Raw genomic sequence first — 25,169 nt, forward strand, 5'->3', positions numbered from 1 at the left:
TTAGCACTCGCGCTGCAGTGTTTTGCCCGGAGAGGGTTAAGCCTGAGCGAGGTGTACAGAACTGAACTGGAGTTGTGCAATGGAGACGTTTTGGCAAGAATGAAACTATACAATATAATGCTAAACTATATGAAACAAAAGTAAAACTTTATGAGTTCGCGTTGCACCACGCATAGACCACTTGGAGTTGCGTGGTGTCTGCCACAAGAAGACTGGACTTTGTCTTTAGGTAAGCACTTTACGCCTTCTTTATCCTTAAGTGTTTACAAACATTGCTTTCTTGCTGATGCAGTTTTAACAATATTGTCGTTATGACCAATTGAGATGTGAACTGTAAACGAATGATTGCTTATTCTTTTGATATTGTCATAAATACAGATTTTAGTTTACTTAAAAATGTATAGTTTATCGGAGACTTGGTCTTTCTTGTTGAATAAAGTCTAACAAAAGAAGGCACATTAAAGGGGCAATCAGCTGTTGCTACATCCAATGTTGGACTTCAATTACTGATATGTACCCATTGATACTTGAAGAATATAACTTGTAAATGCATCATGAGCTGTCATACCACATCAGAACCCAAAATAGATATGTTTGTAAACAAAGTAAAAGTACACAAAAACTTATTCAGCCTAAAGACATGGTTAAAACTATACTATTAATATCATGAATGGTCGGTGCTTGTATCCATAGCTCTGTCTATAAATTTGAGAGTGATTGCATTTCTCCAGCCCCATCCCTCAGCTTTTTACCAAAACAGGGGCATGGAGCTCCTTTGTTATTATTTCAACTTCTGATTGCCGCTTTAAATAGTGTTAAAATGATGAGGGTGTAACTCATAGCTGACAAAGGAATGTCCATATAGACATAACCTTTCCACTTAGTGATATGCAAGTCTGGATGTGAGTTTTTATGAGGGGCCTGTAGTATCAAGTCAGACTTACTTGGAAAGTCCAAAGGGATGCATAATGTAGATTAATTCATTTGTACACATCAAGCAGTAACACATCTCTTAGTCTAATGCTTTTCCAGTCTAAGAGTAATAACACTTGCACCAATTTCTCCTGGCACAAATAAGAATTCCTCCTGTCCAATGTGCTGTATTTGACTAGGTCTTATCTATAGACTTAACTCCAATTCTGAGTACAGTACACTTAGCCAACTTTAGTCATTCATGGGTATGCTACTTGTTTGGCCAAGAGATTTGGAACAAGTTTAAAAGAAGCAGGAATATGTCTGGAACAGACATCAAAAGGGGATTTTAGACCATTTACTAGTCTGCTACGGTCATGTTCAGAGGTGTAGTTACTTCGACCGCGTTTGACCTGACCTGGTTCAGTTTGATGTGTTTAGATATGCAGTACTTGCCCCTATGTAACCGATGTGAAATGGCTAGTTAGTTAGCGGTGGTGCGCGCTAATAGCATTTCAATCAGTGATGTCACTCGCTCTGAGACTTGAAGTAGGGTTTCCCCTTGTGTTGCAAGGGCCGCGGCATTTGTGGCGCGATGGGTAACGATGCTTCGGTGGGTGTCAGTTGTTGATGTGTGCAAGGGTCCCTGGTTCGAGTCCGGGTTGGGGCGAAGAGAGGGATGGAACCTACACTGTTACACCTATACAAACATATCATCGTATATCACTAACATATCCTCAAGTAAAAGTATGGAGGCAGTATGCTATCTCTCTCCCCTTGCTACTCTGTGAAGTGATAGTGGGCTTTCTCCCCATAGCTGTCCATTCCGTCTTTCCATCCAAGAAGAATGCATGGAAAACATTGGAGGACACATTGCGCAGACCTGTCTAGACCTGAACATACAGAAAACATACCACAATCCACTGCATCTCCTGCAACCCCATTGGTCAGCAATTGTTACCAGATGTTTGTCAATAATCATTTTTGGATCTTTTTCCTGGTTAAAGTTCAAGGGAGAGAGATTTTGGATCTTTTTCCTGGTTAAAGTTCAAGGGAGAGAGATTTTGGCTACTGGTGGGTAGTTACACTGTTGCGAGGATATGAATCAGCAGATAGGATTTTTTTTTACAAATGGACAGCAGGTTTTTACCATGGCTTGATTTTGTTAATATGGTAATAGTCCCTTGTTTCCCATAGCCAGGCCCAGACCATGTCCTCACTGTAAGTTAAGCCAGATACTGTCTTTATCTCATTCCAGGTGTTTTTTTTCCTTTTGGAGGGGAGCATGGAAGGTTATTTTAGTAGCCAGGAGTCTTTGTTTTCTACTGTATAAGCTACCTTGAGACTGAGATTTAAGTCTGATAGCTGTTGGTCCAACAGGTGTTTGTGGATGTTGGACTGTAGACTTGTTTTGTTCACCAGAAACCTTGATGTGTGACAGAGTAGTTACACATGTAGGTATACAGTCTGAAAGCTGCATGTCTAGGATGTATACAGGCTCTTAACAGCCTATGCATACCTGCTACGTAAACCTCTAGCTCCCTGACCCAAACAGGGCCGGCTACTGTAGTGTACGAAGGGCCCCTCAAACATGAGCCGCTGGGCGTGGACCCCCTACTAAATAAATCATATATTTTTGTGAGCCGCCAGTTAAGTTCCTGAAAGCCACATGCAGCTCTCAAGCTTCGCAGTGACTATCACTGGTGCAGAGTAAGACAGGCAGGTGCAAAGGCTATTTGCATATTGATGAAAAAATATAGGAAATACAGGATAGGAAAGAAAGAAAGATTGATAACATTTTAACCCAACTTGTTCTGTAGGTATAATAAAACCATTATTTAATTTAGTAAAAAATAAATGGGTAAAAATAAAAATATGTATATTTTAAGCCTGACCCCATTTAGTCGACTGGTCGATTGTTTGGTCGATAGACTGTTGGTCGACCAAGATTTTTTTAGTCCAGCAGTTGGCAAATATATACAAAAAAATGTATGGCCCACAAGACACCTGTCTGATTCATACCTGTCTGAGTGGACTAATCCATTGTGGAGGCCGCGGGGATGGCACACCAGTATCACCAGTAGTAATTTTACAATTAATTACCATAATTTCTAATCTATAATGTGCGTTTGGTTATGGTAATTTCTGTTAATGCATTCAATATATCATTATTACAGTCTTACCGTTGTCATTGTAGGAGTGGACACGTTGTTTGCAGAGCGCACAACCTAGGCTACACTTGTGAGAATTTTGGGGGGTTTATTTCATTCCAATTGTCAATTTATGAGTTGTCTTTTGCTTGGAATACTCCTGTCAATATTGAGTAAGGACGTGCACCTGATTACGCATATAGAAGTAGGCCTAGGCTACCTGGCCTGCGCACAAAATTCATCTTAGAAATGTGCCCATTTGGGGATCTGATAGTATTTCTAATTGTCTTAGCTCACAACTCTCGGACGACCAACAGCCTATCTACCAAACAATCGACCAGTCGACCTAATGGCGTCAGCCGTAGTATATATAAGGGCTATATAAACTCGGTGCCTCAAACAGCAAGTAAACAAAGTCTGTTTTTACATCCATCCAAGATTTCTTTTATTCAGGGACAGCCCTACTATATATATATTTTTTTCTTCCACTGACCCCCTGGTGCCCCGTTGCGGACCACCAGGTGTCCCTGGACCTCAGTTTGAGAACCCCTGAACTAGAGCATGGGCTAAGTCAGAGATTGCAAATGCAGTCTAGACACATTTCTCTGCCTTCTGAGGCGACATTGGAATATCCATGGTTTTGGAGTGGGTGATGTCATCAGGAAGCAGGCACTCAAGTTACAGCCGTGAGGATTGCGCCCTTTTGTTCCCCAAAGACATATCCCACTGAACGCTTTCACAGGATCAGACTGTACCGGTGGCTTTAAAACACACACACACACACACACACACACACACACACACACACACACACACACACACACACACACACACACACACACACACACACACACACACACACACACACACACACACACACCATTTCTGTCTAGGTGCAAACATCTTCAATATCACTGGTTTTCCTATTATGGCTTGAGGAAATGATTCTGTAACTGTATATTTAGGATTTATTACCCTGCCAGTTTTAAATTCATATTAACTCTCACTGTGGCCTACATAACTTTATAACTTTTATTTTATTTAACGTGTATTTAACCAGGCAAGTCAATTAAGAACACATTCTTATTTACAATGACGGCCTGGCAAGAGGAAAAATAGCTCCTGTTGGGACAAGGGCTGGGATACTACTGTGGATGTCCCAACACTGGAGTTTTTCAATCATTTTTCCTTCATTTTCAAGGGGAACTAAAGTCATTGGAATTCAGAATATGCCAGACAGAGAGAGTATTGGAGCGCTCAGCAGACCCTGAACTACTCTCCCCACATAATACTATATATTATGGCCTACTTTGGTTTCCTTTTAACACCACAGAGTGCTGGTGGGTTCAGTTTGAGGCCTAGTGGAAGGGTTTGGGTGGAGTCGCCATTTGTAACCAACATCCCTCTTGGTTTCTTGGCCTTGCTCCCTCCTTTCGTCTTTATCCATATCTCTTTCCTCTCCCTCCCCCCATCTCTCTCTTTCTCTGCCCCATCCTTCCTGGTCTCCCAATCTCTGCTTCCCAGTGGCTAAGACATCTGGAGAGAGAGAGAGAGACATTTCACATACTTCTTCTAAGTGGAGAACTACATCCTCGGTCTTCACCCTTATTTCTGGTTCTCGTTTAGTGGGGAGTGGCCCAGTGCTTTGATTCATGTGACTCAGTTTAGAATGTGCTAAAACAACTCCAAACCTTTCCGCTTGGTGTTGACCATAGAGCAGAAATCATAGAGTGGAAAGTAAGTTTTGATAGGGCGGTGGTGGTGGTGCCCGGTGCTTGCCGTAACAACTGATTAAGTTGAGGTGGCTGTGTTTATTTTGAGCTTGTATTCTCTCCATGTGTTTCTCTAGAGTCCTCTGTTAATGCTGGTCATTGGAATTACAAAGTGTATCCTTCTAGTCACCGTAAACAACTACTATAGTATCTTGACAAGCACCGTGCCTACTTGGTGGGCTATGTACCGCTATGCAATGTTTATTATAGTGTTGCCACGATACCAATATCGCGATACTAGGAAGTAAGGACGCAAAGGAAACAAAACATGAAGCGGAGTAAATTTCCTGAGGAGAACAGTCCTAATGTTGGAATCAAACAGCGTTATGTTGTCACCCAGAGCCATATCTGTTTCTTTTCCAAGCTATAGCACACAATATTTTACAAAAGTAGGCTTTAAAGGACCATGTTCTTCGCGTTTTCTTTTTTTCCCAAGGAAAATCCGGTATCGTAGTATGGCGATACTGGTATCATGACAACACTAGTTCATCACTACATAATCCCTCTGAGAGTAATATGTGTCTACAAAGCATCTCAGTGTAGGAGTGCTGATCTAGGATCTGTCCATATAATGTGATTCATTATGATCTGAAGGAAAAAGGGATCTTAGCTAGCGAACGTAACTCAACGCGTGTTCTGTGGTCGTCTAAATCCACCACGCGTGTCTCCTTCAAGCAGAAAGTTGGCCGGCACAACAGGGTGACGACGTCTGGCGCTTAACGACACTTGTTTGTTTCCTTGGAAGACTAAAGTGTTTATTTTTTTTTTTACTTCCTTTAAATAGTGCCAGGTTCTTCTTCCATCCCCTATCAGGCCAAAGTCATCATTCTTCTAGCTAGATTGTCTGGATAGTTTATGGAACCTCCTCAATTATCTCTTTCTTTTCGTTTTTGTCTCTCCTTTTGTTGTTCTCTCTCCATTACAAAGCAATGGAATGCTCTGTAGATACAGTATCTGTTGTTTAGCTTCCGTGTCTATGTTTCGTCTTTCCCTTCCTTCCCAACATACAGTCTATGTCTTCATAGTTCGTGAGGTGTGAACTTTCAAGCCATGTAGGGCCTCAAGCTTTTTCTTGGGACTACAGTTAGTTATATTACGTAACCAACAGAGCTTGGGGACTTATAGGGCATCAACTAGGAACCTGTGACTCTAGTGTGGATCTCATTCCGCTCTGTTGCCTCCAGGTCTCTCACCCTATCCAGTATTACTCCTGGGTCATGTTCAGTAGGGAGAACATGTTGTGAAATTGGGAGGTACTAGCTGAATATTTCCAATCAGAACACATATTTTAGTTTTCTACGATGTAGCCTATTGAACACTACCTCTGATGTTCCTTCTCTCTCTGAATCTGCCCTGTTCCTCCTCTCTTTGTTAATATTTCTCTCTCTTGCTCTCACAGCAACAAGAGGCCGTTGCACTTCAGTGCTTTATCATCTGGGTGGACAGAAGGGGAATTTATTATCTGTGACTAAGTAAGGCCTTGAAGGTTCTTGGTGAATCTGGCAGAGTATGAATAAAAATAGAAGAAGAAGGGGAAAGGTTATCTTCACTGTATGTCTTAGACAGCTCTGACATTTCCCAGATCTCCCTTTAATTGCACGCTAATGTTTCAGCACCAAACATATGGCTCACTTAGCCTGATCCCAGATCTGTTTGAGCTCTCTTGTCGACCTATGTTCATTGTAACACTAAAGAGTCTGTACAGATCTGGGACCAGGCTATGGGCCGCTTGGTTTATCTGGTCCTGCATCAACTCCTCCTTAACCAGACACTGACCCACATACAGAACAGAAAAGCTATCTTGCCATACGCAAACAGGATGGTCCGGAAAGTTCTTCCTGCCAGTCTCTGCTACGGGGCCAGCTCTGATTAAACTACTGTAACAGTACCTCTGCAGCTGAGGAATCCTCTTCAAGCTGCAGAGAAGCATGCCTGAAGTAAATAAACTGATCTCTGTCTCTCTCCCACTCTCTCTCAAATACACGTACACGCAGTCACACACACTCCCTACGCTAAGGTTGCCTATGGTCTGAGCAGTAACAGGACCCCACCCCAACATGGGAGCTGTGTTCTGTCAGTGTTCCAGGGTTGCTGTCTGTGTGTTTATCCAGCTGCCTGCTACCCCTCTTTATCTGTTATTACAGCAGGACCACTGCACAAGTGGTGTCATTTCACGCAGGATTTCAGTCAGGCAGTATGATGGGCTACTCGGTAAAGACACACGCAGTTTTAAGCAGTACTCTCTCTCTCTCTCTCTGTGTGTGTGTGTGTGTGTGTGTGTGTGTGTGTGTGTGTGTGTGTGTGTGCGTGTGTGTGTGTGTGTGTGTGTGTGTGTGTGTGTGTGTGTGTGTGTGTGTGTGTGTGTGTGTGTGTGTGTGTGTGTGTGTGTGTTCCTGCGCGTATGTGTTATAAAGTTGAGGTGATAGCTTCAACAGGTCCCCATAAACCACAGAAGTGTCTTGAGAGTGACAACAGATTGAGTCTAGACCTTAACAGAAGGGTTGGCCAAATGTGTTGTGTGAGGACTATTGTTTCTGTCTGTTTCTGTTGAGTTACTTTCTGCTTGCTGTTGTTAGGCACCCAATAGGACATACTTTGTGCATTAGGCTGTCTGGGTTGGCTCTCTAATAAAAGTTGTTTCTCCATAAGTCTCGGGCTGGCAATGATAGAGGATGGAAATGTTCTGTAAATTAGTATAGGAGTTGGTAGACGTTGTGTCATGCCAATCCTTTGTGATAATGTAAACCATGGCCTGCTGCACACGCACACACACACACGCAGGCACGCACGCACGCACGCACGCACGCACGCACGCACGCACGCACGCACGCACGCACGCACGCACACACACACACACACACACACACACACACAGATAACATGTCAGAATAATGACTGATTAGGCTACTAGCTAGTCTTTAAACCTCTCGGCAAGAGGAATTTTGTTGAAAATTACAGTTTTTTTAAATGAGGCACAGGGTATGTACTGTAGAATGGAGTGCTTCTCTAGTTGTGTATATCTACATTCTCAATTAATTCTCAATTAATGAAAGGTTACTTACACACAGGCGCACGCTCAAACACACACAAACACCCACAGACACACACACACACAGAGAGAGAGAGAGAGAGAGAGAGAGAGAGAGAGAGAGAGAGAGAGAGAGAGAGAGAGAGAGAGAGAGAGAGAGAGAGAGAGAGATTGGTCCTGTCTGTGGAACAGTGTGTCTCTGTGTTGCTGTGTTGCTGGATTGCAGTGCCAGGGGCCTGTCTGTGTTCCTGTGTGTAGAAACTCACTCAGATGGGCCTTTGTTAGTCTGCAGCTGAGGCACACACACACACACTCACACACACACACTCACAGACACGGCCAATAACAACATTTCTCTGATTTGTGTGAATATCCTCTCTCTTTGATGACTATGATTATAAGCATGCATCACTTTGAAATGCTCCCTCTAAACGGGATGTTAACATTCTTGCCGTTGGATACAGTAGAGGACACAGTCTAATAGTTTCCATCACTTGGATTCTCTCTGTTATTACTGTGCTCCAGATGAAAATGTATCTCTGTTATTCACACTCTGATATGGTGAAGTTTTCTCTCCTAGAGCTGGGTGTTTCCATGGACCTCACCATGAGATATTATCACGATACTTAGGTGCCAATGCGATATGTGTTTTTTATTTATTTATTTATTTATTTATTTCACCTTTATTTAACCAGGTAGGCAAGTTGAGAACAAGTTCTCATTTACAATTGCGACCTGGCCAAGATAAAGCAAAGCAGTTCGACAACATACAAAAACACAGAGTTACACATGGAGTAAAACAACATACAATCAATGATGCAGTAGAAAAAAAATATATATATAAAAATAAAAATAAGATTATATACAATGTGAGCAAGGTGCCAATGCGATATGTGTTGCGATTCTATATGTATCACGATTGATCACGATTCTATATATATCGCGATTCGTTGGTCCAAACATATTGCTCACTACACTATATGTCTGCTATAGAGGGACAAGAGAGAGCCATGATAAAAACAAGTTCTGATCAGTCATGGAAATAAACGTGCTGAAAACATGTTGGCTCACCATTTAAAAAAAATAATATTGTGGCCAAGCTATAGGAGGAGAAAGACCAAAGTTGTGGTGCAGGTACAGCTGACTAGTGCTAGCTAATGTTAACTACCTTTTTTTTAGAGAATCAATTGGAGTCATAGAATCGATATAATATTGTCAAAATAACATTGTGATACTCTACTGTATCGATTTCTCCCCCATCCCTATGGTCTTGTTTGTCTACACTCTCGTCTAGTCTCTACCAAACTGAGCCAGTGGAGTGAACATAATGACATTTCCACAGTTCATTCTGCCTGAGCTGAACTGCCACTGTACTCCGCACGGCTTCGGGGCTGTCTTCCTGTTAATCCCAATACCCAGCATGCACTGTGTGTCTCATGTTATGGTTTGTGTCAGAGTGTTAACCCCCGATAGGTAGATTCCATGCATTTTAATGAGAGGTATGCGTACATAGTAGCCTACACACAGCAGTGCTACTGAGTTATCAGACTATAGGAACACACATCAGAGGATATGAGAGTTGCTATAGGAACTAGAATCTTGATCAAATCAGACTGTTCCTAGAACAGTGGAAAAGGGATAGAGTTGCTATAGGAACTAGAATCTTGATCAAATCAGACTGTTCCTAGAACAGGGAAAAGGGATAGAGTTGCTATAGGAACTAGAATCTTGATCAAATCAGACTGTTCCTAGAACAGGGAAAAGGGATATGTGGTACAGTCATTTGTTAGAGACACAGTCAGAACAGCAAGGAGTGCTGTCCAGGAAATTGCCTCTGCAGCAGGTACTTAGTTGATGTTTTGTTTTAATTTTCTCTGCTAGTCGACGGCTCTCATATCAAACCAGACTTCCCCTTTTTTAAAGACAGGCTATATTTTTTATTGTACTTTTATTAAACCAGGTAGTCCCATTGAGCTTTGAGGTCAGAAGACTTCGTTCCCAATCCCTTTTCTGCTGACAAGACAACAGGTGGACCTTACGGTTACAACGTTTTCCCAGTTGGGTTTTACAACACACCATGGTTGGATTTATAGAGTCATTTCCTGAGAAAGTCCCTTGACGATGACCTGGCAGGGTGAAGGAACATGTGTTCCTCTGTTATCACAGCCTAAATAAAACAGCCATGCAGGACCGGAGATAACCCCAATGTCTCTGTAAGCCAGTCAGGAAAAAGCAGGCCTGTACAACGACAGGCTTCCAGCCACAGACAGACGGACCAGCTGGTGATAGGGATGGACTGAAAATGCCTTTCGCTTCAGGTCCATGGTCAGGTTTCTTTATAGTCTTTCATAATGGTAACGTTAATCTCTGTATTTTAGTGTGGGAGGCTCATTAAGGGAACAAATAGAAGACATGGTTTCTGTTTGGAATGGGAGAATGCAGTGGAATGTTGAGCAATGATGACACACTTAAAAGCCTCCATTACCCTGCACACAACACCGTGCTGAACTGATGAATAAGTTCCCTATTAATTCTGCTGAACTCCAGCTGAGAATGTCTCACCACAGAGACTCCTGCCAGTACTGCGCTATCTGACAGGAAACTAGGCCATTCCATTCCTCTCCTCTGTTTCTTTTATTCTCTTTTCTGGGGGATCACTTCCTTCCTGTTGGAGATGAAGGTGAATAGAACATCTCACTGAACTGCTGCCATAGAGGGAGGAGAGGGAAGAGAGAGGAGAGAGGGCAGGGGTCCTGCTAATGGCTTCAGCCTGGAATGGAGAGAGATAGGGGGAGAGAGGAGAGAGAGAGAGGGATGCACAACTGTCCCCTTTCATCTACAGCCTCCAATAACACCCCTCCACTATGCATACACATACACACTTTCATTCTCGCACATAAACACACAGACAAACACACACACACACAGAAGAATAGTGTCTTGCAGCCCTATGTGTGAGCATGCCTGGGGATAACGCAGGTTGACATTTATTGGGAAGAATTTGATCCTGGAGGCAGATCTGGGCGATTTCCACTAGATGGGACTGTCAAAATTGGCTATATTGTAAAAATTATAAAATGAGTGTCACAACTCTTGTCGTCTGACGATAAGGACAAATCACTGTCAGACCAATATGCAGCGAGTTGTATACTCATCTTCTTTTAATCGGAGAAAGAAGGAAAACCAAAACAACATGTATACAAAAATAACAACAATGATGAACGACAGTCTTGTCAGGCAAAAACAGCTAAACAAGAAACAACCTCCCACAAATCACAAACACACCCTAATATATAGGACTCTCAATCAAAGGCAATTAGACAAACCCTGCCTTCAATTGAGAGTCCACACCCCAATTAACTACACATTCAAACAGACTAACTAGAAAGAACACAGAAATAGACTAACATATAGCAGTGACCAAAAAACCCGGAAATAATAAATCAAACACCCCACTACATAAACCATCACCCCGACACACATAAACCAAATACCCTCTGCCACGTCCTGACCAAACTACAATAGCAAATAATCTTATTACTGGTCAGGACGTGACAGTACCCCCCCCCCCCCCCCCCCCCCTAAAGGTGCGGACCCCGGATGCACCTCATAAATAAACAAACAAACAAAAAAACAACCACAAAAGAAAATTCCCCCTATACTAAAGGGAGGGGAGGTGGCTTTGGCTCCGGCCTACTGTCCTCCAGAAAGCAGAACTTGATCAGTTGCGGGCCGTAGGCAGACTCCCCTCGTTCCGGATCATCGGCAGACCTCTTCCGTTCCATGCTGAAGGCAGACTCATTCGTTATACAGTTAATCATACTTAGTTCCAAATCGTCAGGCTTACTCAGTTCCGGGTCGCTGCTAGACCCCCTCGATTCCGGGTCGCAGGCAGACCCCCTCGGTTCCGGGTCGAAGGCAGACTCCCTCGGTTCCGGGTCGCAGGCAGACCCCCTCGGTTCCGGGTCGCAGGCAGACCCCCTCGGTTCCGGGTCGCAGGCAGTCTCCCTCGGTTCCGGGTCGCAGGCAGTCTCCCTCGGTTCTGGACTAGACACTGTTGCCGGATACTCTGGACCGCACACTGTTGCCGGATACTCTGGACCGCACACTGTTGCCGGATACTCTGGACCGCACACTGTTGCCGGATACTCTGGACCGCACACTGTTGCCGGATACTCTGGACTGCACACTATTGCCGAACTCTCGAGGCTGGGCTGACGCACTGGAAGCCTGATGCGTGGTGCTGGTACTGGAGGTATCAGCCTGGGAACACGCACCTCAGGGCTAGTGCGGGGAGCGGGAACAGGCCGAGTCGGACTGGGTTGACGCACTGGACCGTAGAGGCGTACTGGCGGTCTCGAGCGCAGAACTGGCATCGCTAATTACAACTACAAAGATGACCGCCGTCCACCCACTGTCAAATGTCAACTTAAATGGTCATATCTATTATATTGTCTATATTTCTATGATTTCAATAGGTTTCCTATGGAATATTTACAGTAGTAATTTAAAACAACAGATGTTCCCTCTCAAGACAAAATTCTCTGACGTGTGGACCACCAACCATCTCTGTGGTACTATTTGAAAGATGAAATGTTTATTTTAATCCCATTTTAATACATTTATCAGCCAAAATATGACACCATCCCTGTATTCAAGAGCATGTTGTGTCTCAACTGATGGCAGGCACAACACAAACCTCAGATGGTGTAAAATATGGTCTAAGCTACAACATATGCGAATATGAAAAAAATCGGAGTTTACAAATATTTTGATAATTGAGGTAAAACAAAATGATATACAAAGTTTAGTTTAAATCAAAAGGAATGCTGTCAAAAAGTGATTTAATTCAAATGGCTTTACCCAGTGTGGTTAAGTGCAGGGTTAAGGTCAGGGTTAGGTTTAAAATCAGACTTTATGACTTTATAGCTGTGCCAGCTAGTGACTATTCTGCAGAGCTGCCTCCAGAACAAGATTCATGACAAAACGCTAACCTGCGCAGATAAAATTGTTGATGAATGCCCTTGTTTGGTTTATGGGAGAGGAAATGAAAAGTTATTGTAACATCAAGGGTACATCAAGGTTCTCTAGGAGACTGAAACAGGCCAAACAGCCTGTATTAACTTACTATGGGAAAAAAGAGAGGAACAACAATGTTGGAACCATGGCTGTAATTGCTGGAAAATAGATTAAATGAAAGGACATGGGAAAAAAAGCTAGCTAGAGGGACAAGAGAGAGGGAAGGAGTTTGATACTATCCTACTAGCCTCTGTAGTTTGTTGACTTGCTGTGGCCATAGATGGAATTTTCTCAAGTCTCACCACAGCGAATCTGTCTGTCTGTTTGACCCCATAGGATTCCAGCCGACGTGAACACAGACGTCTAGACCTAAACACAGGCGTCTATACCTAAGTATGGCGGCTACGCTGCCGTCTACACTGCACTCTACGCTGCCCAGACCAGACTGTCATATGGACAGGAGTGGGAGCTTCTTTAAGGTAAGTTAAGCTTACAGTTGTGGCCAAAAGTTTGGAGAATGACACAAATATTAATTTTCACAAAGTCTGCTGCCTCAGTTTGTATGATGGCAATTTTCATATACTCCAGAATGTTATGAAGTGTGATCAGATGAATTGCAATTAATTGCAAAGTCCCTCTTTGCCATGCAAATTAACTGAATCCCCAAAAAACATGTCCACTGCATTTCAGCCCTGCCACAAAAGGACCAGCTGACATCATGTCAGTGATTCTCTTGTTAACACAGGTGTGAGTGTTGACGAGGACAAGGCTGGAGATCACTCTGTCATGCTGATTGAGTATAACAGACTGGATGCTTCAAAAGGAGGGTGGTGCTTGGAATCATTGTTCTTCTTCTGTCAACCATTGGTACCTGCAAGGAAACACATGCCGTCTTCATTGCTTTGCACAAAAAGGGCTTCACAGGCAAGAATATTGCTGCCAGTAAGATTGCACCTAAATCAACCATTTATCGGATCATCAAGAACTTCAAGGAGAGCGGTTCAATTGTTGTGAAGAAGGCTTCAGGGCGCCCAAGAAAGTCCAGCAAGCTCCAGGACCGTCTCCGAAAGTTTATTCAACTGCGGGATCGGGGCACCACCAGTACAGAGCTTGCTCAGGAATGGCAGCAGGCAGGTGTGAGTGCATCTGCACGCACAGTGAGGCGAAGACTTTTGGAGGATGGCCTGGTGTCAAGAACGGTAGCAAAGAAGCCACTTCTCTCCAGGAAAAACATCAGGGACAGACTGATATTCTGCAAAAGGTACAGGGATTGGACTGCTGAGGACTGGGGTAAAGTCATTTTCTCTGATGAATCCCCTTTCCCATTGTTTGGGGCATCCGGAAAAAAGCTTGTCCGGAGAAGACAAGGTGAGTGCTACCATCAGTCCTGTGTCATGCCAACAGTAAAGCATCCTGAGACCATTCATGTGTGGGGTTGCTTCTCAGCCAAGGGAGTGGTCTCACTCACAATTTTGCCTAAGAACACAGCCATGAATAAAGAATGGTACCAACACATCCTCCGAGAGCAACTTCTCCCAACCATCCAGGAACAGTTTGGTGACGAACAATGCCTTTTCCAGCATGATGGAGTGCCTTGCCATAAGGCAAAAGTGATAACTAAGTGGTTCGGGGGAACAAAACATCGATATTTTGTGTCCGTGGCCAGGAAACTCCCCAGACCTTAATCCCATTGAGAACTTGTGGTCAACCCTCAAGAGGCGGGTGAACAAACAAAAACCCACAAATTCTGACGAACTCAAAGCATTGATTATGCAAGAATGGGCTGCCATCAGTCAGGATGTGGCTCAGAAGTTAATTGACAGCATGCCAGTGAGGATTGCAGAGGTCTTGAAAAAGAAGTGTCAACACTGCAAATATTGACTCTTTGCATCAACTTCATGTAATTGTCAATAAAAGCCTTTGACACTTATGAAATGCTTGTACTTATACTTCAGTATTCCATAGTAACATCTGACAAAAATATCTAAAGACACTGAAGCAGCAAACTGTGTTGAAATTAATATTTGTGTCATTCTCCAAACTTTTGGCCACGACTCTACTCTTGTTAGAGAGAGTACAAAGACGAGAGAGAAAGGGATGAGATAAGACAAAGGGATGTAGGTGATGATATTACGTTAGAGAGACAGAGAGAGTTTCATACTGTCCTGGTAGAGCCTATAAGAAGAACAACAGCAACAATTCCCTGTCTGCTCTCTCAATGTGGCCAGAAATTGAATTTCCATCAGCCTCACCACCAACTATATGTGTTTGTGCTTGACTCCATATACACTCTCAGAAAAAAAGTACTGAATTGTACTTAGAGTGGTACAAACGCTTGTCACTGAAGTGGTACCCTGTAAGGTATGTCCATTGTTCCATTAATTGTAGTCTTGCAGATTGTATCTTAAAAGAGCCAAAATATAGAAATCTGCCTTTTTAGGGTACCACCACGGTGACAAAGCCGTTTGTTCCTTTTAAGTGGCAAAAAAGTACCACTTCTCTATACCAAGGCCCTCATGTATACACGCCTCTTCGCCATCCCACTTCTGACACCAATTTAGCAAATTCGGTGGGTTGTTCCGACCGGGATTCAAACCTGCATCCATCAACTGCCAAGCCAACACCTTAACCAGTACGCCAAGAGATACCCATTGCCAAGGTCGCTCAGTGTTGGGTTAATGTTGCTACAATATTAATTACAACTCTTTATTGTCGAATGCGTTTATGTTGCCTTTATAAAGACTTCAGAACTGGCAGCAGACATGCTTACACGTGAACTAACATAACCACAGACCACTTAAACTGGTACAACATTTCCAATCGCGGGTGGCCAAAAATAATTAACTGAAAGCCACGCCCCCACTAAGCCATACCTCTGATGATTGTACAAAAATGTACCATTATACTTGATTATCCGTACATGTTCCCTAAAAGTTACTGAACAGTGCCATGTGAGCTCATATGTGTACCTCTGAAGGTACATACCCCAGGGAAAAATACTGTACCCTAACCGTACCCTTTTCTCTGAGAGTGTAGGACTCAGACGGACTCACAGACTCAGACCTAAGCATGTCTGCTACGCTGCCCAGACCAGACTGTCATATGGACAGGAGAGGAAGCTTCTTTAAGGTAAGTTAAGTTTACTCTTAAGTTTATTCTTTAGCTTACTTTTGTTCCAAGGTTTATCTTATGTTGCCACATAGTGTAATAGCGCTCAAGTTGAGGACAGATGGAGAGTGTGAGGATTGAACAATGCCTGCTGCAGTCGTTGGAATCATGACAAATGCACACATAGCAACCATAAAATACAAAGACACACACACACACACACACCATGGAGTAGTTGTCAGCCCTTTATGCAGTCTCTGGTTAAACCCTTGCATGACGTTGTTTTAGGAACACGGTCTATTCCTAGAGACATAATGAGCACGGTCAGTTCCACTGTGTCTTAGTTTCATGCTGCTGTTTCTTCCATCAGTATCCTCTCCCTTCATCTCTCCCTCTTTAGTCAGACCACACTAACTGCCTCTGAGAGTTATCCAATCGTCATGTCATAATCGTTCTGTTATCCAGTCTTTATGACTGCGGTGTGCTATCTGCTATATATCCGGTAATAGAAGGATGCCTTATACTGTAACTGTTGTATATTTAGCCATATACTGTTGCTGAAGTTGATAACGTTTACACAAGGTGTCTACAGCAAATAGAGAATTGAGATGAGGTTATGGCTGTGTGCAATGTAAAGAGTTACGGAGGCTTACAGAGTGAATGGATAAACTGACAGAGAGACGTGAGATTGTACTGTCTCTTCTTACCTCTTTTCTCCCTCTGTCTCTCCATCCCCTCTCTCTCTGTTTCCCCGTCACCCCCGCTCTCTCTCTCTTTCTCTCTCTCACTCCCTCTCTTTCTCCCTCTCTCCACTCTTCCTAGCCCCAGTGAAAGCGCTCTCTGTAGGTCAAAACAACATAGTTTCCGCTTGACTCCATCATCATGGCTTTAACTTCAGCCCATGCAGAGAATCGCTTACCTCCGAATCTGCGCTCATTAAAGAGCTCGAATTAATGACGACATTGTTGTTGGACACAGCCCTCCTGAGAGAGAGCAAGCCTGTGTGGAGAGAGCGAGAGGTGGAAAGAGAAAGAGAGTGAGAGAGGGAAAAAGCGTTGTATCCAATGCGATGTGATTGATAAAAATGGGAAAAGAAGAGAAAGAAAGAGGAGGATGAAGAGTAAGAGAGAAAGATAGACAAAGAGAGAGAGAGAGAGAGAGAGAGAGAGAGAGAGAAGGATATGTGTTATTTTTCCTCAGCATTTTCCTGGGTACCAGTAGTTTCAACCTCCCCATGAAGGAGTGGTCCACCCTCAATAGGTTCAGGACTGTCCACGGCCCATGCCTCGCCAAATCAAATCAAATGTTATTAGTCACATGTGCCGAATACAACAATACTTACATTGAAATGCTTACTTATAAGCCCCAAAACAACAATGCAGTTTAAAAAATATGAATAATAATTAAAAGGAACAAGCAACTAAAGAGCAGCAGTAATATAACAATAGCAAGACTACAGTATATAAAGGGAGTACCGGTACAGAGTCAATGTGCGGGCACACTGGTTAGTCGAGGTAGTTAAGGTAATATGGAAATGTAGGTAGAGTTATTAAAGTGACTACAGAGAGGGAAAAAAGTATTTGATCCCCTGCTGATTTTGTACGTTTTCCCACTGACAAAGAAATGATCAGTCTTTAATTTTAATGGTAGGTTTATTTGAACAGTGAGAGACAGAATAACAACAAAAAAATCCAGAAAAACGCATGTCAAAAATTTTATAAATTGATTTGCATTTTAATGAGGGAAATAAGTATTTGACCCCCTCTCAATCAGAAAGATTTCTGGCTCCCAGGTGTCTTTTATACAGGTAACGAGCTGAGATTAGGAGCACACTCTTAAAGGGAGTGCTCCTAATCTCAGTTTGTTACCTGTATAAAAGACACCTGTCCACAGAAGCAATCAATCAATCAGATTCCAAACTCTCCACCATGGCCAAGACCAAAGAGCTCTCCAAGGATGTCAAGGGCAAGATTGTAGACCTACACAAGGCTGGAATGGGCTACAAGACCATCGTCAAGCAGCTTGCTGAGAAGGTGACAACAGTTGGTGCGATTATTCGCAAATGGAAGAAACACAAAAGAACTGTCAATCTCCCTCGGCCTGGGGCTCCATGCAAGATCTCACCTCGTGGAGTTGCAATGATCATGAGAACGGTGAGGAATCAGCCCAGAACTACACGGGAGGATCTTGTCAATGATCTCAAGGCAGCTGGGACCATAGTCACCAAGAAAACAATTGGTAACACACTATGCCGTGAAGGACTGAAATCCTGCAGCGCCCGCAAGGTCCCCCTGCTCAAGAAAGCACATATACATGCCCGTCTGAAGTTTGCCAATGAACATCCGAATGATTCAGAGGACAACTGGGTGAAAGTGTTGTGGTCAGATGAGACCAAAATGGAGCTCTTTGGCATCAACTCAACTTTCCGTGTTTGGAGGAGGAGGAATGCTGCCTATGACCCCAAGAACACCATCCCCACCGTCAAACATGGAGGTGGAAACATTATGCTTTGGGGATGTTTTTCTGCTAAGGGGACAGGACAACTTCACCGCATCAAAGGGACGATGGACGGGGCCATGTACCGTCAAATCTTGGGTGAGAACCTCCTTCCCTCAGCCAGGGCATTGAAAATGGGTCGTGGATGGGTATTCCAGCATGACAATGATCCAAAACACATGGCCAAGGCAACAAAGGAGTGGCTCAAGAAGAAGCACATTAAGGTCTTGGAGTGACCTAGCCAGTCTCCAGACCTTAATCCCATAGAAAATCTGTGGTGGGAGCTGAAGGTTCGAGTTGCCAAACGTCAGCCTCGAAACCTTAATAATGACTTGGAGAAGATCTGCAAAGAGGAGTGGGACAAAATCCCTCCTGAGATGTGTGCAAACCTGGTGGCCAACTACAAGAAACGTCTGACCTCTGTGATTGCCAACAAGGGTTTTGCCACCAAGTACTAAGTCATGTTTTGCAGAGGGGTCAAATACTTATTTCCCTCATTAAAATGCAAATCAATTTATAACATTTTTGACATGCATTTTTCTGGATTTTTGTTGTTGTTATTCTGTCTCTCACTGTTCAAATAAGCCTGCCATTAAAATTATAGACTGATCATTTCTTTGTCAGTGGGCAAATGTACAAAATCAGCAGGGGATCAAATACTTTTTTCCCTCACTGTAGGCAGAGATAATGAGTAGCAGCGGTGTAAAAGAGGGGGGGGGGGGGGGGGGGGGGGGGGGGCAATGCAAATAGTCTCGGTAGCCATTTCATTAGATGTTCAGGAGACCTATGGCTTGGGGGTAGAAGCTGTTTAGAAGCCTCTTGGACCTAGACTTGGAGCTCCGGTACCGCTTACCGTGCGGTAGCAGAAAGAACAGTCTAAGACTAGGGTGGCTGGAGTCTTTGACAATTTTTAGGTCCTTCCTCTGACACCGCCTGGTATAGAGGTCCTGGATGGCAGGAAGCTTGGTCTCAGTGATGTACTGGACCGTACGCACTACCCTCTGTAGTGCCTTGCGGTTGGAGGCCAGGGAGTTGCCATACCAGGCAGTGAGGCAACCAGTCAGGATGCTCTCGATGGTGCAGCTGTAGAACCTTTTGAGGATCTGAGGACCCATGCCAAATCTTTTCAGTCTCCTGAGGGGGAATAGGTTTTGTCATGCCCTCTTCACCACTGTCTTGGTGTGCTTGGATCATGTTAGTTTGTTAGTGATGTGGACACCAAGGAACTTGAAGCTCTCAACCTGCTCCACTACAGCCCCGTTGATGAGAATGGGGGCGTGCTCTGTCCTCCTTTTCCTGCAGTCCACAATCATCTCCTTTGTCTTGATCACATTGAGGGAGAGGTTGTTGTCCTGGCACCACACGGCCAGGTCTCTGACCTCCTCCCTATAGGCTGTCTCATTGTTGTTGGTGATCAGGATCACTGTTGTGTCATTGGCAAATGTGATGATGGTGTTGGAGTTGGTCCTGCCTGTGTAGTCATGGGTGAACAGAGAGTACAGGAGGGGACTGAGTACCCACCTGAGGGGCCCCTGTGTTGAGGATCAGCATGGCAGATGTGTTGCTCCCTACCCTTAGCAACTGGGGGCGGCCCGTCAGGAAGTCCAGGATCCAGTTGCAGAGGGAGGTGTTTAGTCCCAGGGTCCTTAGCTTATTGATGAGCTTTGAGGGCACTATCGTGTTGAACGATGAGCTGTAGTCAATGAATAGCATTCTCACATATATGTTCCTTTTGTCCAAGTGGGAAAGGGCAGTGTGGAGTGCAATAGAGATTGCATCATCTGTGGATCTGTTAGGGCGGTATGGAAATTGGAGTGGGTCTAGGGTTTCTTGGATAATGGTATTGATGTGAGCCATGAAAGCACTTGATATTAGCCTTCCAAAGCAAGCCCCCATGTGCCTGTGGGGTGGAGCAAACCATGCACCACATTTTTGAAGTCTGTCCAATCTACAAACTCAGCGGAGGCCTACTCACCCTCAACACAGCAGGACCGGAAGCAATCGCTTGGCTAAGGGACTTTGCTTTCGCTAAATAAAATATATAAGTGGTTCCTCTATAAAAGACATTGGGTTGAAACAGGGCCTGTGTTGATGCTCCCATTTAATTCCATAGCAGGGCACTATGCCCAGAGTAGACCATTGAAGACCTTTCATAATAAATGTGTTAATTTGACCTCATTTTCTGGCAGAGGGGTCTCTCTCACCCTCTCTCCCTGTCTAATTTTCTTTCAGACTCTCTTGTTCTTTCCTTGTCTCTCTCTCTTTCCCTCTTTCTTTTTCTCTCCCTCTCTCTGTCTCTCTCTCTTTCAGACACTGTCGTTCTTTGTCTTTCTCTGTCTCTCTTTCCCTCTCTGTTTGTCTCTCTCTTCAGAAGTCAGACCACCAGAGACAGAGCTGGCTCCACATAGTCCCTGTTATAGTGTAGTAACAGGGGGAACCGGTGGTCTGTGGTTAGTGGTTACAGTGGTCTGGACCCTTCAGCTATGGGGAGTGGAATAGATTAGCTGATCTAAGGTCAATTTTGTGTTTTTCCCACCAATCGTTCATGATAGGTTTGGGAAACAGTAAGCTGATCCTACATCTGTGACTATTGGCGACTTCTACTCAGAGCAAACGATTAGGGGATCTGTGGTGTGGGAAATATTTCCACCTAGTGGTCAGATTATGTAACACAGTTGGTAAGAACCTACAGGCATCCCTTCTTTCCTTGTCTCCTTACCTTCATATTCACTTATGTAGAAACACAAACTAGTGAGAGAAACACTTTAAAAGCCTACTTGTCCTGAAAGGAGGAATTGAGACAAGGAGAGAAAGCCTCTTAAGACTACTGATATGCACCCATGGTGTCAAACCATAGAAATATAGTTTGACAAGCAACAACATATTTAGTTTTGTTGTCATCGTAGTCCAATGCGCCACTGGGCAGGGGGTCAGATTTATCTTCACTATGGAAATAGCCTGTCATATAAGATGGAGGTTTATCCATCAAACACTGTTGGCCTGAGTCACTTCCTCCTTCCTCTGTGTCCCTCTCCTTGATTGCATCCCAAATGGCACCCTATTCCCTATGTAGTGGGGAAAAAAAGAGTCCATTGGACTCTGGTCAAAAGTAGTGCACTACATAGGGAGTAGGGTGTCATTTTGGGACGCACTTGTGTTAGCATAGCTAGCTATCATCCAGAAGTTTACGCTTCCCTAGATAATGATAAGATTAGGAGACGTTTAGCCTTGTTAACTAACATGTGTTTCATTGTATCTGTGATAGATAGAGAGATTGTTTGTGTGCGTGTGCGTGTGTGTGCGTGTGTTTGTGTGTGCGTGTTTACTGTCAGTAGTGTGTGTGTGTGTGTGTGTGTGTGTGTGTGTGTGTGTGTGTGTGTGTGTGTGTGTGTGTGTGTGTGTGTGTGTGTGTGTGTGTGTGTGTGTGTGTGTGTGTGTGTGTGTGTGTTTACTGTCAGTAGTATGCGCGTGTGTGTGTGTAGGGGGGGTTGTCTCTGTGTTTCCCAGGGAGGGAAGTGAGGTATACACAGGAAAAGTGACTAACCATTTCCTTGCTCCTGGCTTTCTCATGTTGTGCCTCCCTATCTGTTTGTGAGGGACACTTCTCCATTTGCTCTCTCTCTCTCTCTACCTCTCTCTTTTCGTTCTACTTTCAACCTTTCTCAATGTCTGTTTTCCTTCTTTACCTCTACCTTGATCAATCTCTATCTCTCTCTCCATCTTACTCACAAAATCTGTTTCATTTGCTCTCACTTTCTCACTCTCTCCCTTTGTCTCTGACCTAGTCCCTCTCTCCTTCTCCCATGTACACTCGTTCAGTCCCTCTCTTTCTCTCCTCCTCTGTGTGTAGCTGATAGACACGTTTGCGTTGGAGATAGGGGAGCTGAAGCAAGAGATGGTCCAGACCTCTCCAACAGAGGACAGAGACCCTTACCCTATGGTTCTACAGGGGTAAGTCCAATCCTCCTCTCCTCCTTTCATCCAATTCTTCTTGCTTCTTTATCTCATTAGGACTCTTAGTACACATTTTTGTCAACGTTTGAATATAAGGTGTTGTGATTTGTTTCAACAATGTAGTTGAATAGAGTAACAACATAGACATTTAATGATGGGGAGACTTGAGTGAGGCAAAAGAAAGGGATAGTAGACTACATTTTTTTGTGTCGCTATTCACATCCTAGATGGTTCTTGTACTCTTTCACCAGAAGATGGAGACAGTGCCTTATTTTCTCTCTCTCTCTCTCTCTCTCTCTCTCTCTCTCTCTCTCTCTCTCTCTCTCAGTCACTCACTCACTCACTCACTCACTCACTCACTCACTCACTCACTCACTCACTCACTCACTCACTCACTCACTCACTCACTCACTCACTCACTCACTCACATTCTCTCTCTGTCTCTCTCTCCCTTTCTTTCTCTATCAGGTTGGAGGGGGAGGTGAGTGGGGTTTACCTCCAGTCCTCGCCCTGCGCTGGCGCCAGTGGTGAAAGGGATTCTGGGTACGACTCCCTGCGTAGGCGGATGAGCGTGCTGGACAGACTGAGGCATACGCACCCCGTGTGGCTGCTGCTCACGCTCAGTGACACGGAGGCCACACGTATACTGCTGCAGCAGCCTCCAGGGGTGAGAGGGTCACGGTTCAAGAGTCATAAGGTCACAGTATGACCTTTGTTATTGTCGGGCTTGTATATTATCATTTCCGAATGCGAACAGAAAAGGTGATTAGAGCTGATGGACAGGTGTGAACATGTGGATTAGGGATGTCACTGATGTGACTCTTTGAAAGGTCAACGCATAATGAACCTGTCTGTCTCTCTCCTGTTCAGGTATTCCTGGTGAGGAAGTCATCCACTCTTCAGAGGAAAGTTCTGTCTCTAAGGGTCAGTGAGGATGACGCCTCAGGAGGAGCCAGCGTCTGTGACTTCCCTGTCAGAGAGAGTCAGTACAGTGAGTGTCATAATGGAACAGTGTGCAGCCTATTTATTTTCTTTACTAAACCTCAATTCATCCAGCAGTGACGTCCCAAAGCCCAGCTAACACTCCTGATTGGCTATAGTACAACACACAGCCTAGTCATTCAGTTCAATTCATTTAACCTTTATTTATCCTAACATTTCAGGTAAGAGAAAAAAATCTTATTTAGAATTACGACCCGGCCTAGTACCTAAACCAAATGATGAATTGTCTTTTGCAAAATGAGTGTTTACTTATAGCACATTTAGCTACTGTACATAGTTTAGCAACAGATGCATGACTCAACATGTTTTCAATTCACCCAGCTGGGCATTTCTCAGACAACAAACAGCCTATACAATCAATCATAACGTGACTGTATTCATAGGTCACCTACACTACCTTTCAAAAGTTTGGGGTCACTTTGAAATGTCCTTGTTTTTGAAAGAAAAGCACATTTTTGGTCAATTACAATAACATCAAATTGATCAGAAATACAGTGTAGACATTGTTAATGTTGTAAATGACTATTGTAGCTGGAAATAGCTGATTTTTTATGAAACATCTACATATGCGTACAGAGGCCCATTATCAGCAACCATTACTCCTGTGTTCCAATGGCACGTTGTGTTAGCTAATCAAAGTTTATCATTTTAAAAGGCTAATTGATCATTAGAAAACCATTTTGCAATTATGTTAGCACAGCTGAAAACTGTTGTTCTGATTAAAGAAGCAATTAAACTGTCTTTCTTTAGACTAGTTGAGTATCTGGAGAATCAGCATTTGTGGGTTTGATTACAGGCTCAAAATGTCCAGAAACAAATAACTTTCTTCTGGAACTCGTCAGTTTATTCTTGTTCTGAGAAATGAAGGCTATTCCATGCGGGCAATTGCCAAGAAACTGAAGATCTCGTACAGCGCTGTGTACTACTCCCTTCACAGAACAGCGCAAACTGTCTCTAACCAGAATAGAAAGAGGAGTGGGATGCCCCAGTGCAGAACTGAGCAAGAGGACAAGTACATTAGAGTGTCTCACAAGAAACAGATGCCTCACAAGTCCTCAACTGGCAGCTTCATTAAATAGTACCTGCAAAACACCAGTCTCAACGTCAACAGTGAAGAGGTGACTCCGGGATGCTGGCCTTCTAGGCAGAGTTGCAAAGAAAAAGCCATATCTCAGACTCGCCAATAAAAAGATAAGATTAAGATGGGCAAAAGAACACTGGACAGAGGAAGATTGGATAAAAGTGTTATGGACAGACTAATGTAAGTTTGAGGTGTTCGCATCACAAAGAAGAACATTCGTGAGATGCACAAAAAAATGAAAAGATGCTGGAGGAGTGCTCGACGCCATCTGTCAAGCATGGTGGAGGCAATGTGATGGTCTGGGGGTGCTTTGGTAGTGGTAAAGTGGGAGATTTGTACAGGGTAAAAGGGATCTTGAAGAAGGAAGGCTATCACTCCATTTTGCAACGCCATGCCATACCCTGTGGACGGCACTTAATTGGAGCCAATTTCCTCCTACAACAGGACAATGACCCAAAGCACAGCTCCAAACTATGCAAGAACTATTTAGGGAAGAAGCAGTCAGCTGGTATTCTGTCTATAATGGAGTGGCCTGCACAGTCACTGGATTTCAACCCTATTGAGCTGTTGTGGGAGCAGCTTGACCGTATGGTACGTAAGAAGTGCCCATCAAGCCAATCCAATTTGTGGGAGGTACTTCAGGAAGC

At 43.9% G+C, this 25,169-nt stretch overlaps 1 protein-coding gene across 1 annotated transcript in view; it reads left to right on the top strand.

Annotated features, from left to right (window-relative positions):
* The first annotated feature begins 16 nt into the window (after window positions 1–16).
* Window positions 17–25,169, top strand: part of LOC106586723 (ras and Rab interactor 2) — a 48,329-nt gene continuing 23,176 nt past the window's right edge. The window contains 6 exon segments of the mRNA XM_014174293.3: window positions 17–229; window positions 13,218–13,360; window positions 15,918–16,010; window positions 22,336–22,436; window positions 22,908–23,106; window positions 23,310–23,430. Coding sequence (XP_014029768.2) covers window positions 13,277–13,360; window positions 15,918–16,010; window positions 22,336–22,436; window positions 22,908–23,106; window positions 23,310–23,430 — 598 coding nt within the window. The 5' untranslated portion in view covers window positions 17–229; window positions 13,218–13,276.

The sequence above is a fragment of the Salmo salar genome, chromosome 02 (assembly GCF_965601325.2).
Source record: "Salmo salar chromosome 02, fSalSal1, whole genome shotgun sequence".
NCBI classification, from domain to species: domain Eukaryota; kingdom Metazoa; phylum Chordata; class Actinopteri; order Salmoniformes; family Salmonidae; genus Salmo; species Salmo salar.